At 38.6% G+C, this 19,960-nt stretch overlaps 3 protein-coding genes across 5 annotated transcripts; 1 reads left to right on the forward strand and 2 right to left on the reverse strand.

Moving 5' to 3' along the window:
* Positions 1-351: 351 nt before the first annotated feature.
* On the reverse strand, positions 352-6,750 carry LOC137941789 (heat shock protein 90-5, chloroplastic-like). Its single transcript, XM_068787369.1, has 19 exons — positions 6,389-6,750; positions 5,810-5,883; positions 5,519-5,644; positions 5,346-5,439; positions 4,824-4,907; positions 4,599-4,742; positions 4,392-4,508; positions 4,246-4,293; positions 4,085-4,162; positions 3,755-3,859; positions 3,517-3,657; positions 3,348-3,440; positions 3,097-3,174; positions 2,680-2,934; positions 1,963-2,065; positions 1,665-1,839; positions 1,101-1,206; positions 923-1,012; positions 352-827 (listed from the first exon to the last, which is right to left on the reverse strand). Exons 1-19 carry the CDS (start codon positions 6,653-6,655, stop codon positions 633-635), a joined length of 2,373 nt encoding a protein of 790 aa, XP_068643470.1. The 5' UTR covers positions 6,656-6,750; the 3' UTR covers positions 352-632.
* A 100-nt stretch (positions 6,751-6,850) lies between these two features.
* LOC137941790 (uncharacterized) lies at positions 6,851-12,139 on the reverse strand. 3 transcript variants are annotated; one of them, XR_011110445.1, is made up of 7 exons: positions 11,605-12,139; positions 10,567-10,603; positions 10,215-10,451; positions 9,501-9,548; positions 8,692-9,339; positions 8,506-8,554; positions 6,851-7,975 (listed from the first exon to the last, which is right to left on the reverse strand). XR_011110445.1 is itself a non-coding variant. In XM_068787371.1 (7 exons), exons 1-7 carry the CDS (start codon positions 11,904-11,906, stop codon positions 8,537-8,539), a joined length of 1,176 nt encoding a protein of 391 aa, XP_068643472.1. In that variant the 5' UTR covers positions 11,907-12,139; the 3' UTR covers positions 6,851-8,536. The 3 variants fall into 3 exon arrangements, 2 of the variants coding, with proteins under 2 accessions (XP_068643472.1, XP_068643473.1); XM_068787371.1 differs by having other exon boundaries at positions 6,851-8,554; positions 8,692-8,776; positions 8,891-9,339; XM_068787372.1 differs by lacking the exons at positions 6,851-7,975; positions 8,506-8,554 and having other exon boundaries at positions 9,025-9,137; positions 9,227-9,339.
* Positions 12,140-15,448: 3,309 nt separating this feature from the next.
* LOC137941702 (F-box/kelch-repeat protein At5g15710) lies at positions 15,449-17,967 on the forward strand. The gene is made up of 2 exons (XM_068787227.1): positions 15,449-15,643; positions 16,180-17,967. The coding sequence occupies exon 2, from the start codon at positions 16,222-16,224 to the stop codon at positions 17,476-17,478; it is 1,257 nt and encodes a 418-aa protein (XP_068643328.1). The 5' UTR covers positions 15,449-15,643; positions 16,180-16,221; the 3' UTR covers positions 17,479-17,967.
* The last annotated feature ends 1,993 nt before the right edge of the window (positions 17,968-19,960 follow it).

The following is a 19,960-nucleotide window of genomic DNA, read 5'->3' on the forward strand; positions in this document are numbered from 1 at the left end:
GCAGTATCGGACACGAGGTTGCACCGTATCTGATAGGGTTCCCGTACCCACTACACCAATCTCCGATAGATCTTGGCTCAGTGCTGAGCTCATCTAGGATCCACGCCCAAGTCCATTTTTGGCGAAAATGTCCTTAAAATTACAAAATTCCACAGTAAATTCCACCCTCCATCAGCTCCACACCAAAGGACCTAGGTCTTCCTTCGTCGTTCTTGATATAGTTATATAAAGGAGGGGAGGGAAGGGACCCAACTCTCCACGAGATCACAACCCCAATTGTGTTCAGAATTAAGATCTCCATTTCTTTAAAATTTAAATTTATTTAAGAGGACAAAATATGAAACATCTATGGAAGGTGAAACCCATCAATTTTTAATCACCAGACACAATTTCATAGCAAGGTCTCTTTTTGTTTCCCAGTCCCGTTCACAATTCAGCTCAATCCTTTCAACAGAACGAGCTGGCTTTTAGATATATTATGTTTATTTGACCAATAACACAAAGACATTCCTTACACATTCCCACTCATGATTCTTCATCTAGCTTTACGCAAAACCTACAGTTTCTCTGCCGTATGGTATCCCCCTCTCAACAGGCAAAATGATACTCGTACCCGGAACGTAAAATGGAAATCAATCTTTCCAAGGATCACCCTCTGTCCTCACTTCTGAGGGCTCCACAACCTCTGCCTCCCTATCTTCACTTCCCTCTGTCACTTCAGAGGCGGCTTCTGTCTCTCCTTCTGCGTCTGACCTTCCCCATCTCCCGCCGAGGGCAACCGCCATCATCTCGTATATTTTACCACCCAATTCAGCTGGGCTGTCCGGCTGCAACAGTACAACACATGCAACTAATTAGAGAACAAACGTACACAAACTCTTCACGGATAGAGACAGGAGGACAAGAGCATCAGTAGCCTTACTGTAAAACCACTTGAAATCAAGGCTGTGTCAAACAACAGATCAACTGCTCGCTTAGCTTCAATGCTGTCCGGCGCATTTTTACAAGCAGCCTGCTCATTACAGAAATTTCATGGTCAGCTCAGACACACAACTTATCAGCAACTACTACGTAGCAATAATAGGTATTGCTAAGCATACATTGAGATCCTTAATAATGGGGTGGTCAGGGTTGATCTCCAATATTCTCCGTCCTCTCATGAACTCCAAACTTGAAGTGTCTCCAAGAGTCTGTGCCCTCATGAGCCTTTTAACAAAAAGTGAAGGTTTCAGTTCATGGTGCAGTAATAAAGATGCACGAAACATAAATTTCGGAAGTATGAACTTGGAAGCACTGAAACTATAGCAGAGGAACAAATATATGAACATGAAGGTTAATTCAATTGGAAGAAATTTTATGCTGAATTGTAGAACCAGTATGGCTGAATGCACGAGACAAGTAACAACAAGAAATGTTAGAAATCTTGTCTCAAGTTAGCAAGACTGGATTCAGATAAAAGAAATAATGTGTTTATTTAAATATATTGTCTCTGAATTAATTCAAATCAAATGGTGTATATTTCCAGCGCAAAAAAGGCAGTACAGAATGCAATACACAATGTGACATAATTCCAGAATGTGATAATGTGTTTATGTAAATGCTTAAACAAACGACAACTCCATCCAATAATTTTCAAGCACAGGATTAATATTACCAGTTTTTACCTTTCCATGTTAGCAGACCATCCAAACTTGCCAGAAACAAGCACGCAAGGTGATGAGGCTAGACGCTTCGAAACTTGCACTTTTGCCACCTTATCACCAAGCTGTTGCTTAATCCAATCACAGAGAAGATTATAATCTTGCTTGGTTTCTCTTTCTGCAACCTCGTCCTCATCACCTGTCATAGGTTTTCAAAACACAGTCCAACTAAATGAAGACTTCAAGAGAGAATAACATGTAAGAATTGAGCAAGAAAATCTTCACCCATTAAACTTAATTTGTTTTAATAGGTAGTACTTACCCAACTCAAGATCTTCTTTGCTGATATCAACAAACTTCTTTTCTTTGTAAGTTTGCAGGTTCTGAATTGCAACCTCATCTATGGGCTCAACAAGATAAAGAACCTGAAAGAAGAGAAGTAAGACCAACAAAGAGGGTTGCAGGTACTTGTGGCTGAGAATTCACGCTAAGGGTTTTACAAATTACTCATATTTATTCTCAAAACCCAATTCAAACAACTCTACTCTGGATGCACAACCATCAATGTAAAAGAATATGAATATCTAAACAGATACAACTTTTGCTGCAAATGCCATAAGGAATTATCACTAGAGAATCTTGTTTAGAAGATTATTAATTTCACTGAAGATACCTTTTCTAACTAAAAGATTGTACAAATGCAAATCAATACTAAAGAAAGATGTATAGTAGTTTAATCAAAACAGAAAAAGGGTGGACAATGAACTGATACTTTTTCTTTTTTCTTTTTGACAAAGTTGATACTGAAATGCCTTTGAAAAAAAAAAAAAAATTGATCCTGAAATTATTTCAAGTAAAATTATTTATTATGCTGCCAAGACTGCTTCCTAAGTGGCAAAGAAATATGCATTGTGTCTTTCAAAAACAGAAAAATGAAAGATGTATCGTCCTATAAATTTTTAGAACACTCTTTTGAGTTGTTTCTTCAAGTTTTATAACAGAGACACAACAATCAGCCTGTCAGCAAATGGAAAATTACCTCAATGTCCTTCTGGACCAACTTCTCCAAGAATGGAGCAGTTTTTGCACTCTTCAAGCTGTCAGTTGCCAAGTAATAGATAGCCTTTTGGTTCTCAGCCATGTTCTCAACATAATCATCTAAACTTATCAACTCTTCCTCACTTTTTGAAGAGTAGAATCGTAATAGGGGTGTGATGCGCTTATGATTTGCTGAGTCCTCAATGCAACCCAATTTGAGAAGCTTGCCAAAGTTCTCCCAGAATTTCTTGTAATCCTGCAATGTTCAAGCCATGTCAAAATGCCCTCTACCCTTTTTGCATTTTCTAGCCTGTCAAAATGCCTTCTACCCTTTTTGTATTTTCTAGCCTGTCAAAATGCTTACTCTAGACTTAAAAAAAAAAAAACATTTCAAACTTTGAGTCTTTGACTTCCCAACCTCTTTGTTTTCACTTTCAGATATCTCCTGAATCATGTCAAATGTTTTCCTAACAAGTCTCTTTCGCATAATCCTTACCTGTCAGCACCAGAATAACAAATTTCATATAAATATGAGGTAGACAAGAAAACTTTTTCCTCGGATCAAAACAGTTTCTCTTTGGGTATGTTCACATGTCTTACAGTCAAGCAGAAAATAGATGATCCAAGCATTACTATTGAGAACATAAAACCAGACAAATGCAAACTTACAATTCGGCTTTCTTGTAGGATCTCTCGAGAAACATTAAGAGGAAGGTCATTTGAATCAACAATACCCTTGACAAAGCTTAAATACCTAGGAAACTGCAACAGATAAAAAAATCAGTAACCAGAGAAAAAACACTACAACAAAAAGAACTAAATGCGTACGACTACTCACCAGTTCGCCATCAAAATCATCAGAAATAAATACACGCTTTACATATAAACGTATATTTTTTGTCTTGGGATTGACCATATCCTCATTGTTCATAGGAGCCATTCCAGGAATATAGAGGACACTTCTAAATTCTACCTCACCCTGTTCAATTTACATAAAGAACATGTCATACTCCTGAAAGGCCTTCTTTGAGTCATTTCTTTGCTTTTTCCAACAGAAGAAAGATCCAAACATTTACCTCTGTTGTGAAGTGAGTGTACGCAAGAGGATCCAAGAACTCATTAAACGTCTTCTTGTAGAATTCATAATACTCTTCCTTCTCAATCTCCTTGGGACTGCGCATCTGGAGAACATCAAGTTGATATATGGCTGGTCAGTAAAAAACTCTTTCCTTTTTAAATAATAATAATACTATGAGGAATTCAGTAAATAAGTGGCCTTTATGAAGCAATATACACGTCGCATTTACAAAGGGAAGTTTAAAAAAAATTGTTAGTAAATAGATGCATTTAGATCCCTACAATTAAAAAAAACAAAAAACAAAACTTCATGAAAAAGTGACTATTACCCAGATTGGTTTTGTTTCATTTGCCAATTCCCAATCCCAATATTTCTCGGTAACTGTTTTCTTCTTCTTTTGCTCACCCTAAAAGAGGATCAAAGTCAGCTAAAAACAACATTAAATTACAGAGACTGGTACAAATGGAACAACAGATCCACAGCTGTTACCTCTGGTTTAGGTTCTTCACCTTCTTTTGGTGCTTCCTCTTCTTCAACCTAGCCAAACAATCAAACGTATAAAAGTCAGAAAAAGTTGAATCTAAATATTGATTGTGAAGGGACAGAAAAGAATAAGGCAAGGAAGATGCAATGACCTCCACAGATCTTGATTTTTCTTGCCATGTATAAATGGGGAAGGCAACAAACTGTGAGTAATTCTTAACCAAGCCCTGAATCCTGCTTGGATCAGAAAACTCATACTTATCATCTTCCTGCAAGAGCAAAAAAGGAAAATGGAAAAGGTTCATAAATGTGATTTCAAAGCTATGTAAAACTCAACATAATTATACAGTCCAGTATACCCTTAGGAAGAGAGTAATTTGAGTTCCACGGCGTAACAGATTCTCAGGATCTGTCTCTTCCTTTATAACATAAGAGCTACTGTCTGCTACAGCTTCCCACACATACTGCTTATCAGACGTTGGACTCTTTGTTGAAACAACCACCTAAAATGATATATAACTATAATCAGAATAAAAATTCTTTCTAAAAAATTTAGCAGACAAAAGGTGAACAAAATATCTTACCTTATCTGCCACAAGGAAGGCTGAATAGAACCCGACACCAAACTGACCAATCAATCCATTGTCAGCTCCAAGATCCTTGTTTTCCTGTCCATGTTATAATAGCAGTTGAGTTTATAGGCAAACTTCTCTTTTACATAAAAAAGAGCATTCAAGATTAACACCGAAGATGACAAGTTACCGATTCTTTTCAGGTGAAACATTCACACAAAAGTTAACAATTCTTTTCAGGTGGAACATTCACACAAACAGCTTGACTTTTAAGAAATAGTATGCATGTTAAACAAAATGAAACCAACTACCAGGAGAACCTACTATCCACCAGAGGCCTGCCATTATTTGAAAATAATCTTTAATGATAAGATAATTAATTAAACCCGGTAGTAGAAAGATTGGCAATAATTTTTCAAAAGAGACCTATTATGGACCCTTCTAGTAGAGCGTTTGATTTTTACCATGTCAAAATGAAGATAAATGAATTATGTGAACATTAAAACACCTTAGAATGCCAAGGCATAAACAAACCTTAAGTGCCTTCAAGAATTTGGAGGTTCCACTTTGAGCAATCGTTCCAAGACAGTCAATTAGCTCCTCTTTCGTCATTCCAATACCGGTATCACTGCAAAACAATGCTTTAAAAAAGTAACCTCAAGCCCTTCAAACGATAAATCGATGGAAATAGCGGATAATTATCTTACGTTATGGTTATTGTCCCATTTTCAGGGTCAGGCTTGATCCGTATCTCCAATTCAGGTGCATCCCCAAGAAGAGAAGGTTCGGTCACACTCAGAAACCTTAACTTATCCAGGGCATCACTAGCATTACTGAAATAAAATACCATATAAGTTCCAATGTTCATATGCCTCATTTGCGTAAGATAAAAACATAATGCAAGAGAAACAGAAACAAAGAGGATGATGTTTGCAGTTTAGAAACAGAAATATTATGAACAGAGGCAAAAGGATGTCAACAAACTATGATGAACTGACCTCACAAGCTCCCTCAAGAATACTTCTTTATGGCTATATAAACTATGAACAATTAAATCCAAGAGCCGGCTCACCTGCATTATCGAGAAAATGTGTTACACAAAAGTCCATCGCAGAGACGCCTAACGGGGTATCAAAATCAGTTTTTAAAAAGACATAGGAAGAACAAGACTACGAAGAAAAAGACAAGAAGAAGAACAACAACAAAATGAAGCAAAATTAACAACTGTGATAACACAGAAAACCGGTCAAGGGGCTTAAACAACGGAAATCAACCAAAAATTAATTAATAAAATCACAACAAGAATAGAATTGCACGGCAGACAATCACAGGTTCCTAATTCCAGAGAGGCTAAATAAGATACGATGCACGCAAGCAGAATTTGGAAAAAGTCAATGTCATAAAGTAAACACCAAAATCAATCAAGAGAATGCGGTAAAACGATTCCAATAAAATGATAACACAAATGAAAATCAGTACCATATATAACAAACAGTTTAGCGCCTAGGGACAATTTAAATGAGCGGGTGGAGGGTAAAAAAATGGGGAACCAAAGATGGAAACAACCAAAAACCCACCTCCGCCTGATATTCAAATTTCTCCTCTGAAGCCTCGGGGGCGTCTTTCTCAGCTACCGCTGCCTGGCATCTGACAGCAGTTCGATGCTGATGTCTCTCAATATTCCATTTCAAACCACTGGCAGGGAACCCCGCCTTCAAAACAGAATGGGACAGAAAAGAAGGCCCCAAATTCAAAACTCTGTTATTCCTCAACGAAGAGGAAGAAGAAAAACGGAGAGATGCTACAGAAGCTGAGCCCAAACTTCTGCTTAGTACTGGCGCCATCGTTAGGACTTCTAAAACTCCAAAACCCTAGAACAAAGAGAGAATGAGAGAAACGCAGAAGTAGCTTCCTCCGTGCCTTATCTCTTCAGTAGAGAGCTACAGAGTGCAAAGAGCACATAAACCCAGTGAGGGGTTTAAGAGGGAAAGAAGGAGAGAGAGTAGTCCAAGAGACTGAAAGCCGGAGACGGTTCTAGAAGGGGAGAGTCCTGTTGGACTATTTCTAAGGCTAAGATGCTGCCATGTCAGCATTCACAATATCCGGATTCATTTCGATCATTTTTGCTTAACTCGAAACTCTAAACGAAAATTGCATTTTTTTCACGGGTTTGTCCTCACTACCAAATTACAATTTAAATTTAGAAAATAGAAATATCTCCGAAGCTATTATGAACTCCAAACGGGAGACACAGCAGCAGCTATTCTGAACTTCACTTTTGTAAGCGAGACACAGCAGCTTGCCGGAGATGATGGAAGAGAAAGGTGGGTTGGTGCACCGGTCGGATCTTAGTGCACAAAACTATTGGAATATCATCTTTAATACGTCGGCATTTTTTTTTTTTACATACGGATGAACACCGTCTCTTCCGTGAAGATAAAAGAGTGAAATCTTGTGCTTCTATTTTATTGCACCTGATTGGTTGAAAGAGACTCACTGCCTGATCCAATTCGAGACCCTCTCTGGGCATTGTTGTTTCACTCTCTGTTCTTTACCACTTGTAGCAAATACTTCAAATCGACTCTTCCATGGCTATTTATCTGCTACTTTGATGAGAAAAGTCGCGGAGGGATCACAGACAAGCCTCACTTCTCTTTCTTTACCGCTTGTAACCAACGATTCTTTTCTTTAATGATTCCTTCTCTTTTCTACCTCTTCTTGAACTCGGCCTGTAATCGATTCTTCTGTCGAAGGCAGCAGCACCTCCAATGACAAAAGAAAATGTATGGAAGGAGGATACAGAGAAGGAGAACCGGAGGGGACTTGAGTACAGAGGGATAAAGAAAGAAAGAGGGAAAAGAAGGGGACAAGCAGAATTCAAAGGTAACGAATATTACACTTTTATGGTTTATGAGAAAATTCTTTGTAAGGCAATTCTTCAGTAAAAAAGACTCCATTCAAATGTGCTAGCATTTTCTGCAATGATAGAAACAACAGAGCACTTTAAAAAGTTATTCTGATGACAAAAAAAAAAGTTAATTACTCACATTAGAATATGAAGAGGGGGAGGCTCAACTCTTCCCACTCCTCTACCTTCCATTGGGCATGAAGCCTCCGCCCTCCTTCCTCGCCATCTGCCCTCCACTGTCCTGGGCACGGAACCACTAATGGATTTTTTTTTGAGAGTGACAAATCCATTTTTCCAAGAACGATCAGACTAGCTTTCTTCCAAATATGAAATCAAGGAATGTGTACCAATACTTGGTTTATCCTTTTATGTTTGCCAAAATTAACTTGCAATTACATGTTATGGGACTGCTATAATTTCACAGGATATGTTCTTGTAATTGCATCTCCTTCACGCAATTTTGCTCTGATATCCATTATGGTTTTCTAACAAGTTGATAAATAAAGAAAGAAGAATAACGTCCAAATTATGCGTAATCAACGGAAAAGTTTAAAGGATGAAGCTTTCGTAGTGTGTGCGAGTGGACTTTGCTGGATGGATCACGATTCCGTGGAGAATTTAGCAGTAAAAGACTGGTTATTTTTTTCATTTTCTGTGTGCAACATGAATTGGTGAAGGACGCACTAAAAATAATAACAAAAAGGAAACGAAGAAGCCCCAATTTGATGAGCAAATAATTTATTATAATGTGATAATGAATCCAAAAAATTGAGATACAGAACATACGTGTAAACCCGGCAATGATGCAGATGCCCGGTCAATTTATCTGCTGCAGCTGAAAGCCAAAAACAGAGACGTATTACATTTCAAGCTTCTAACCGATTTACAAACAAGTTCCTGTGGAACTCCATGTATTCCATAGCCCCTTCCCAAACCATTAATTAGAGAAAAACTATAAGCAAAGTCACTGACCTTCTTTTCTTCGTAGATCCCTGCAGCTGACTGCCTGAAACAGTCAATATTGCACAATCCGACTGATCTCATCATATCTCCAAATCTGCCACCAATCATTGCAGCAACAGTCAAGACAACCAAATATCACAAATGGTTTTTAAAAGGCGAAATGAAGAAAAGTATAAAACGCTCTTAGCCAGTTCAATGTCGGTCAGACCGGTCGATGCTCTTCCTTGATTTCTCTGGTTGGTCCACACTGAGCCTTGCCTTATCCGAACAATCCACACTTTTTCTAGATTTTTCTCTTCGATCAGTGCTAACCCGTGATTTCTCCCTTCGGTCTGTACTTGACCTATACTTATCTCGAACATCAATGCTTAGCCTAGACTTTTCTGTATTGTCTGTACTCTTCCGTGGAAGCTCAAAGCGATCAGAGCTTCTCCGAGGGGGATCAGACAGATATTCTGAGTCATGGTTAGGTTCCTTCCTTATCCTGGGTGATTTTTCAATCGCTGATATGAACTTTTTAAGATGTCTTATATATTCAGGATACAGTTCCAAGTTACAGTGATTCCCGCCTTTGATCCATAACGGCTCATACTTTTCTTTACAATGCTCCCAAAGCTGCTTACCATGAGAACAATCCACAACTTCATCTGCAGTTCCCTAAAAGAACCATATATACTGTCAATGAGTGCAAATGATACAAATAATTTAAGATTACTAGCCAAACAAGCAAACTCAACATCAAGAGAACAATAAGACAATTTTATATGCCATCATTAACTATTCCAAAGACAAAAATGAAAATGTATAAGAAGACTCACATGGATTACCAACACTGGACAGTTAACATGAGAAATTTTATCAATGTTCTGCAAAACAGACACTAAGAGTACTCAATAATGGCATGATTTCCCACAGAATTCATTAAAATAAAAATGTTACAGATAATATTCGCAAATGCAGCCAATTGGATGTTATGTCGACAATTCTAGTATTACACTATGACATTTAAATCTTATCGTTTTGCTTCAAGTTATTTGGTAGTAGCTTACATAAGTTAAATGCTAAGCTGCCTTTCAGTGGCTTCAGGGAGTTTGTTTCTAGTTTGAACCATCTTACAGCAATTTTACACTTTAACGCAGGGAATTCAAAACCAGATGAGTACTAAACACCACTCTTTGCCTCTTTCCTAACAATGCCAAAATCAGCCATGTCGATTGGTTTCAAAACTCCTAGATGCAGATCTTCCATGCACCAACTGAAAAACCATCTAGATCTTCCTGGTCCATCAATGTATTATCTGGAACCAGTTTACACATTCCGGAGTGCTGTAACGATCATAGTTCAAATTCGCAACACTTTTTCCCATTTTTTTTCTTTTTCACCCTCCATTAGGAATAATGAAACAACTGCTTCCCCAGGTAGGTGTTCTAGACTTCCTAATGCTTCTACTTCATCTTGATAAAACAATTTGCAAAACAAGTAGAAAACAGTAGAAACTCTTAATACATAAACATCATGAGCTAAATGCAAACCTTATATATGTCAAACCAGTATGTATGTTTGACAGGGTACATAACACGAAGGCCAGACATAATGGGGCTATGCAGAACAACGGCTCTCAAACGTGGCAAGCGAGTTGCTAAATCCAAAGTGGGACCACTACCAACTGATTGGCCATACAAAATCACATCTTCCTCCCTTGCTCCATATATATCTTCAAGGCATTTATATGCAGCCTCAATGTCTGCATAAGTATTTTGCTCACTTGGCTATACAAAACAGAGGTTGTAAGCAAAATCAGCCACAATTGACATGAAGAGATGGAAAAATCCAAAAAAGTATTTTTACAAGCTCTAACGTTTCATTGAGAAGGCAATACTTCACCTTTCCAGATGATTGGCCATACCCAGAATAATCATACCTGCAAAGTATGAGAAGTCAGATGAGTGGCACTTTTTTTTTTTTTTTAATATCACGATTGGCACTAAATAACTCTTATAGGACCTAAATAACTGAAATTCAGAAATATTCAGAAAGACAGATTACGAGTAGTTTGCTCATTAAAGTATCCGAATAACTGAAATTGCAGAAATGCTGATAATTTACTTCCACAATTATTCAATTTACCAAACCAAACGGGTGGTGTTATTTTTCAATATCAAACCATCCAAAGAACTGGACAAATTCGGTACCAGAAACCAAAAAGAAGACTTGATGAAACTAATTGCATCAACCAGTCGACAGAATTTAAGTTTTTCGGCGGGAGAGCTGGGTTGCGACCTTTCCTTTTTTTTTTTTTTTTCTGAGAGGTTAGGGACTCATGGACTTGCAAATGGGAGGATAGTAAGCAAATTACACTAAATACAAAGCCGACATAAGCATCTCGAACACAAAACACGACCAACATAGCGTATTAATTAATCTAATTAGCATTCTCTAGCGAACATGGAAAAGCGTAACAAAAGTACTATCGTCCGATGAGAGGCAAAACTGGAACGCCAAAATCAAAGTATAAGATGCAAAAGAACTTTTCGGAAAGAAGAAAAAGTCACCAGATTTTTTATTCAGATGATACATAATTCTATCAACCAGAAAAGAAAATGAGAGAAGACAACAACAGCAACCAGTGGAAGTAAGAACTCCATTGGTATAATATTTAGAAACGAAAAAAATGGCCATGTTAAGCGAACAAGCCTAAAACCCAGAAAACAATCGAATCACAAACACTTCGGTTTAGGACTAATTCACATACAACTATCATTTTACAAAGAAAAACAAAAGTTTGACAAATAAAAAAATAAAATAAAAATCACACCAAGACACTAAACAGTAACGTCTCTGTATCACGGAGAAAAAGAAACCGATCACGAGGACGAAAACTAAAGAACACCTCCAACATTGAGCAATGAAACGAAAACTCACCCTAACAAATTAACGCGGAGATGAAGACTGAGCTCGGTAAAGAGCTCGTACATCTGGCCCAAATCCGCGGCATTTCCATGAGAGTACAAAAGCGTGAGAGTCGCGGAGGGATGTCTCACATACATAGCGACGATCTCGTTCCCTCTCCTAGTACAAAGTTTCACCACGTCCACGTTGTCCTTGGTCGGAACGTCCGTGAGTCGCGTCTTCCCGGTAGACCCGTCGACAGCGAGCTTATATGACGGTGGATTGGGAGGAAAGAAGGCGAATTTCGCCGCCATGGAAGAAGTCACAGCCCCCATCGTCCAAACCAATAATACTCAAAAAAATAAAAAATAAAAACGGTGAGAATTATCAAAGCAGAAGGCAGGGAACGGCTTAATCCGGTATGGAACCCGGCGGACTGTAAAAAGCGAGGAATCTAGGGTTTAGGGAGAGACAGGACGTCTTTTCAAGATCTGGGCGTGGAGTTTCCGGTGGAGTGTACTTCGGTGGGAGTGTCCGTAGGCGGAAAGCGGAGGCGAGGGGGGAGAGATTTCCGGCGTGGAAAAGGTGCGGGCACGTGTGATATAATTAAAGTAGGCGAGCACTCGAGAGTGGGAAATTTAAATTCACACGCTAGTGGGGTTTACACTCTCGATTCTCTAAAGAGCTAGGAAACAGCCAACGTCTAATGTCTTACCTAATAAATCTGGAATCGGTTTTCCCTGTTTTTGACTTACTCACACGTGTGGGCCCACTCCTTGGCATTACGAATTTACTGATAATTATCTCAGTAGCATCCTTGGCTGGATAAGATCGCTCTTTTGATCCGATGGAGGCCAACTAAGACAACTTTAAAATTGATTTAAAATATAATCCAACTGAAATTACCAAAATGTCCAATTAAGGAAGCGGAAGGTGATCTAAACCGGATCTACCGAGTGGGCCTCCCAAATCCCAGGGTCATCCACAGGACCCCGCTAATTGATCGGTTAACATAGGGAGGACGATTAATAAGCACGGGGTCTAACGAGCTTCTCACACAGGCAGAAATTTTCATGGCTAGTTTATCGTCAATAATGACAATTAATCATGAATCGTCGTCCCCGCTTGCGGAGACGAATGGAATGAGGCCATGTAGGTATATTAGATTAGAGGTAAAAAATGATTAATGAGTGATTAAGTGGGAGCCATGTGGAAAAGCAAAATGAAATGAGTTGGGTCGGGTGGGGTCGGAGAAGTCCGGTCTATAATTGCACTCGAGTACTTTCAAGTTCGTTTTGACTTGTAATGGGGACAGTGTGGAGACGTCTGGCTTTTGGGTAGGAATCCTCAGCTGTCAGCTCGAGGTACGTGAGAGGTCCGGTAGGGTCGTTGCTTGACCGGGACAAACGAGGGGGAAGGAAAGACTCGAGAGGTTTGTTCGCTTGTCTCTGGTGAGGAAAACGATACGCTGCAACCGTCTGGACTTTGCACTTTCGGCCACGGCACCGCGCCAGGAATGGAAAGACTACGTGTCGGTGGGACCGCTTCTCTGCTCTCAAGACGAAAACATGGCTCTATCAACAAGTCGATTAATAACCATTAATCAAAGTTTTAATCAAAATAGGGATCAATTACTGAGATTAAAGCTTAATTGATGATCATAATAAAATCAATTACTTGGGTCACAGCCAAGATAGAATCAAAGGAGAAGCCACCTAAGCATCACCTAAGTTCCATATAAGCTAACAAGGTGGTACATAGGCAATACAATGTCACACATAAGTGACATGTAGCGTTTAGGGAAATGGCAATATTTCAAGGTAAGAATAACCGATTCAATGGAAGAGTGAGAAGATAAATGAGAGCAAAAGGTAGGGTGATTGAACCACTCTCGCAATACTACAAATAGGCAACCTTTAGAACTTTTGGAAGAACTTTGGAAGAGAAAAAACATCTGGAAAAGGAAAATCAAACTCTTTAAGGATCGGACCCTATATCACCTAAAATCTTGTAATTTTCCCTTTTGTTGTACTTATAGTCTTGCCACTATGCATACTCCACCCCTTTATATGTCGACCATCATATATGATGACTTATATGTCGCCTTATAACTTAGAACAATTTTATGAATATGAGTATCTATATGTTTGATTTTCCAAATTAATGTATCGATGATAACTCATAAGTTTCCTTTGTGGGATTACGACATTTAGAAATTCGATTGATATATTGTTCTTGATGAATTTGTTATGACAAGTGAATTTTATGTTGCTTATTTATTTTTATACATGTTTTTTTATTAATGATTTAGAGTAAGTTATAAACAAAATATGTAACATGGGCATTATACTAAGATAGATGCACCTCTTAAACTCTTAAATTAAGTTTACATCTAATTCTTTAATGTCATTTATTTTGCATCCACACTTTCTTTATTGGCCAAAGATCAAGTTTGAATTTCAATGTCCTTTTAGTTGATTTTTTTTTGTTTTTTAATATATGCAAATGCATGAATTATATTAACTTGATATAAATTGAACTTATTATCAATGAGCGTTAACCGCACTTATTTAGCTTAATTTTCTTGTAAGAGATTTAGTGGAAAAACCAATATATCACAAAGAGAACTTCAAAATTAGCACTATGACTTTTTTATTTTATTGTTCTAATTTTTATCATCACAACAAAATCCTCTTAGGTCACAGTGGACAAGAGTACTCCTATACTCCTTTTTTGTACAATTTTTAATTAGGTCGAGTACTCGAGTTGTTAAATATTGGAGTTCCGACTTTTACCCTAGCGAAGAATATTTCTTTTGCTATAATAAAAACAAGTCTAGGCGTCTCTTTGGATTGGAAATGCCAAAACATAATTATAGCACACCCTTGTGTCACATAAATAGTGACATTGCATTGACTCATGTGGATTATTAGGAGACTCTAGAAACAATCGATCAACAATGCTAAAGTTTGTCATTGGCCCTATAATGCATAACCACTTTTTAAGGTAGTGAGTTGATAAGCACCTAGCCAAGACTACCCAAAAGACCGACATGTTAAGAGCGAAAAACATATGTACTTAACCCCAGGACCATAACATCACACCCTACCTTCGCGAGCCGACGTGCATGGCGGCTTAATACTTAACGACAAGGACTGGGTCAAGATCCTATAATCCTTTACGGCCACCACGTCCAGGGCTCCCGACACCTGCGCCAGGGAACTCCCCTCGGGGATTCGAACTCGCGACATGGGAGCTCGTTCTGATACCAAATGTTAAATACCTAGCCACTACTTCCCAAAAAACCGACCTGTTAAAAGCAAAAGGTATATGTACTTAGCCCCAAGACCATAACATGAGTTGCGTGGGTTTTTAAAGGCTTAGGGCACCAAGATGTTTACCACTTTTTAGTCTATAAACTCATCTTTGATGCCGTTTTACAAACTTTAAAATGCATGGTCAATTCGGGCTAATAAGTATCGATTTCTCTTGACATTCCACGTAACTCACTATCACATCATTTTTTATACAATATGTGAATGTTAGGGGTTTCTCTTGTCTAATGTGAAACCCCCTGGACTCAGTTTCATGTATTTATCTACGGTTTTAATAAAATACGACTTATAAGCTTTTTGTACCCGTCATTTGCGTGATTACGGAATAATTGCTCCTTAATTGCGGGAATTTAATTTATTCCATGGTTGTGTGTCTATCATCGCCGATTCCGTAATTTTTTGGTCCACGTGTCACACATCCCACTGCTCCGTGGCCCACATCTTCAGTAGTCCAGATCAGCTCCTCTGACCTGTTTGACTAGTCCGAAGTCTGTGAGAACCGGAACCTCTGAAGGCGAAAGCTCGAACGCCTGGATCTCCTCAATCGCAACTTACGGCGCATTTTAAAGAAAAGACGAGAGCTATAAAATGGAGTAATGGACAAACGACAAACCAGTGCAACCCGAGGGCGGACCTGGGCATTCTAAGGAGCGAGACGATACGGAGACACAGCGACGATGCTAGGGTTTTTCTTCCTCTGTTCTTTCTGAGAGACCACTGATAACGGAGATTTAGAGGTTACAATATTGGCTTTTATTTTGAAATATTTCGTTATTTCTGTAATGCGGTCTTTAATTAGAAATGAATGTTTTTTCTTTTTGCAATCGGTTGCCCTGAGTTTCTCGCCTTTCTTTGTTTGTTCCGATCGCTTTTCAATTTGTGGCGATACGTAAAGTGTTTCTCCGATTTTTGCTGTGGATTTTGGATGAAGTGAGGTGTTCCTTTTCACAATGTACCACTCTTTGTTGACTATTATTATGTTCTGGTTCTTAACGTTTTGACTTCTTACCGAGAAGAAAGATTGTTGAATCGGTACTTGATAAAGTGAAGTGGCTTGAACGTTGTTAATTTCATCATTTCTTTGTTTTTGTGATCAATGACTGAAGATTGAAAAAGGGGTGCTTCGAAGCATTTAGAGGCCTACTTCTTCTTGAATAAAGTTTAACTATTGTGCTTTGCAGCTGGATGTTTTTGTGTTTGATAATGGAATTCTCTTTGTTTCATTTGTAAGAGTGACCCTTGGTTGGCTGACGTGTTCTCTTTACTCGAACAGGCTTCAACATCAGGTAATTTTAGGTCTAGATTCTTGTAAACTATGGACGGAATTGAAATTCCAGAATCTGGAAGGATAGACTCCGGGCTCCCAAACACTAAGAGTGATTGTTTTAGTGCTGTCTTGGGCAGAGTTGGTGTTCGAAATACTAGCCCTTCTAGACAGAAAGTGATTAAGACAAAGCCGCGTGGATTTGATGAGGAAACTGTCTCAACTTTTAGCAGTAAGGTTGTTCTTCCTGATGTTCAGATGGAGGATAATATATGGGCATTATTACCTGAAGACTTGCAAAATGAAATCCTTGCAAGAGTGCCACCGTTTTATTTATTCCGTCTTCGATCTGTTTGTAAAAGGTGGAACTCAATCCTTCAAGACAATTGTTTTCTGAAGTTCCATTCACAAGTTCCATCACATGGGCCTTGTCTTCTCACATTCTGGAAGAACCCACAGACTCCCCAATTTTCTGTTTTTAGTTTGCCTTTAAAAACTTGGTATAAGATTCCCTTTGCTTTTCTTCCTGACTGGGCATTCTGGTTGGTTGGTTCTTCTGGAGGTCTTGTTTGCTTTGCAGGGTTGGATGGTCTGTCATTTAGAACTATAATCTGCAATCCCCTGACCCAAACATGGAGAATCTTGCCGAGCATGCACTATAATCAGCAAAGGCAACTTATTATGGTTGTTGATAGGACAGACAAATCATTCAAAGTAATTGCTACAAGTGATATTTATGGAGACAAGACCTTACCCACTGAAGTTTATGACTCAAAGCTGAATAGCTGGTCCCTTCATCAAATTATGCGTGCTGTTAATCTATGCTCATCAAAGATGGCTTTCTGTGATTCTCGGCTGTATTTGGAGACACTTTCACCGCTAGGCTTAATGATGTATCGCTTAGACACTGGGTATTGGGAACATGTTCCTGCCAAGTTTCCTAGATCCTTGTTGGATGGTTATCTTGTTGCCGGAACCCACAAACGTTTGTTTTTGGTTGGAAGAATTGGGCTTTACAGTACTTTACAGAGCATGAGAATTTGGGAACTGGATCATGCTAAAACTGTATGGATAGAGATAAGTCGGATGCCTCCAAAGTATTTTACGATCCTTTTGAGGTTATCAGCAGAGAGGTTTGAATGCTTTGGGCAGGATAATTTAATCTGCTTCACATCATGGAATCAAGGCAAAGGTCTTCTGTATGACGTGGATAAGAAAGTCTGGTCATGGATTGTTGGTTGCCCACTTCAGTCTTGCAACAGTCAAGTCTGTTTCTATGAGCCAAGATTTGATGCTTCTATCTACTGAAAGTATTTGGGAAGTGTTCTGTTACTCTATCGGATAAAAGGATCAAATGTGAGCCATGCTATAACTTCTTGAGCACATGCATTGAGGAAAGTGCCGGGAATGGGTCAAGCCTAGTTTAAATGTAATACTGAACTGGTAACTGATGAGGTGATACAAGAATGGTCATCTCCTGGTAGACACACTTCCTTAATCTGCCATAGCACCATGGCTCGTGTTTGTTTCTGGATATGCTCTTCACAGCGTGATGGCACATGCTTTGTCATTTTGTATCTTCTACCTTAAGAGGTGTAAAATTTTGTTAGATTTGTTTGTTTGGAATTGTGGATCAAGGAATTTATTGTCTCTTCTCCCCACATTGCGCTTTCAAGTCTGTCATATCAAATCCATCTTTGTATAGCTGTTGTTCTGGACTTTCTACCCACTGCAAACTTGAATCGGTTAATGTTGTCTATTCAAGTTTCTGCTTCAAAATTTCACTGTTATTGTGCTACTGCTATGGCACATTTTTGCATCTTCTTGGCATGAATATCTATTGCTCATATTTTGGAATTTTTGTTGCCTATGTTACTCTTGGCTTATGGTTGTCTTAGCTGTTGAAAGGCAAAGGGTTTGCCCTGGAATTTTCTTTATTCTGATTTCTTCCTTGTTTTGTCTTTCCATTAGGCTTTTCTAGACTTAAAAAGGTGACGCCGGACAGGATAGCGATTATCCTGTAGGCAGATCAAATTGAGAATCACAGGAGGAATAGACGAAATCTGCCCTAAAATCGTAGAGAAATTCTCTAACTCAGATTCAAAATATCATTCAACAACTATCCTTCTAAAACCTAAGCAGTCTTTTAACCGAACTCAAAGCCCTCGACAAGCCTGGGCTGCAGCTCAAAATAAAGTAAACCCTAACCCGGGTTCAATACAATTGATCCGATTAAGGATCCGACTCCGACTAAAGATCCGATTAAGGATCCGAAGATGTACCCGCATCAAATATTTTCGCTTGCATAAAAAAGGATACCTGGTTGGCAGGCCGACTGGATGTTAGAAGATAATTTGTATTATTCATCGTTTGTTGTCCTTGCTACGGGTTTTCTAAGGAACGCTCTAGTGGGTGGGTTACCCGTGCATGTTTTTGTGAATAATTCAATTCGTCAAGTCCAATTAGCACAAACAAAGAGAATGTCTAGAACCCTTAGCTCTTACCCAATATTTCAATTCTAGATAATGGCTGTCACCTGGAATGTTTTGTTTTCTCTTCTCAAAAAATTCTTCTATGCAGGGCAAGGCGAGATACAAAGAAAGAAAACTTCTAATGCTTCTAGTGTCTTATAGCCTACTTTAATCGTACTCTACCTACCTTTCTACTACAAGACTAAGCAATCGATAACTTATTTTGAAGAATAGGTAAACAGAATAATTGGAAACGAAGCAACGCAGCTTGACTGTTTTTCTCTTTTTAAATGGGATTCTCTATCTTCGCCAACTCGTAGACGCTGACAGAAAGGCAGTTTGCTGCTTCTTAGTTGTTATGGGCCATGGTGGCGTTAACGGCTTGGGTCGGCAGGAAAGAGTCCCAGAATACATATTCGTCCCTGTTAAGGCAAGGTAAAGTTTCAGAATAGTTGTAATTGATTTCTAAAATGGTTGGTGGCTTGCAAGGAAAACCATTGAATTAGATTTTTCTCCTTTTTAACGCATCCATCTATGGTCACTATCCTTGGTTGTGATCTACACCATCAACATCCAGAGCCATAAAAAAGGACCTATACGTGAACCAGGGAGTATAAAAGAATAATTTTATATATATTAGTGAATACAAAGATCCTGAATTTATTAGTTAAAAAATAATTTTTCTAAGTTCTAGTCATTTTGGGATGGGCCTTGTATCCAATTACACATGGTATCAGAGTAGGTACTTATATTGTGAGTTTCACCCAAATTATCCACATATAGAGTCACAAAAGAAGGCTTACACGTCAGAAATGCTCCAAACCTGCAAGTACAAATCACTAAATCATTTACAAATCACAACCCTAAATGATTATGCATTAGAGGAACATTTGATTCTTCCTAGATCAAGTTTCCTAAATTTTACAAATCGGGTCCCAAGATATCTTATGAACTTCATTGAAGTGCATTGCAATGGAAGTATGTAGACTAGGCTTTCATCGGCCAGAATCGACCGATCACTACCAAGCTAGAAATAATCATTTTTTATTTTTAATTTTATGTATAAATATTCATTGTAATCGTCACGAATAAATAGTTTTCGTAAAGCTTTACATAAAACATTCCTAAGCCGTAGTTTATTATTGCCACGTAGTGTAATTCATGTGGCGTTTATAGGAAAAACAGTCTCCTAAGTGTCACGGAACGCCATGCACGCATGGACCCACATGAGGCACGTAGTGGAGCGACGTGCATGCCATCCGTATGGCTGACCACCGTACACCACGTGTCGCGCTTTCCGACATGGATCGAAGCGATGG

The sequence above is a fragment of the Aristolochia californica genome, unplaced genomic scaffold, assembly GCF_029961685.1.
Source record: "Aristolochia californica isolate CCGP_79_NKW_82.1479 unplaced genomic scaffold, dmAriCali1.0.hap1 SCAF_9, whole genome shotgun sequence".
In the NCBI taxonomy this organism is placed as follows: Eukaryota; Viridiplantae; Streptophyta; class Magnoliopsida; order Piperales; family Aristolochiaceae; genus Aristolochia; species Aristolochia californica.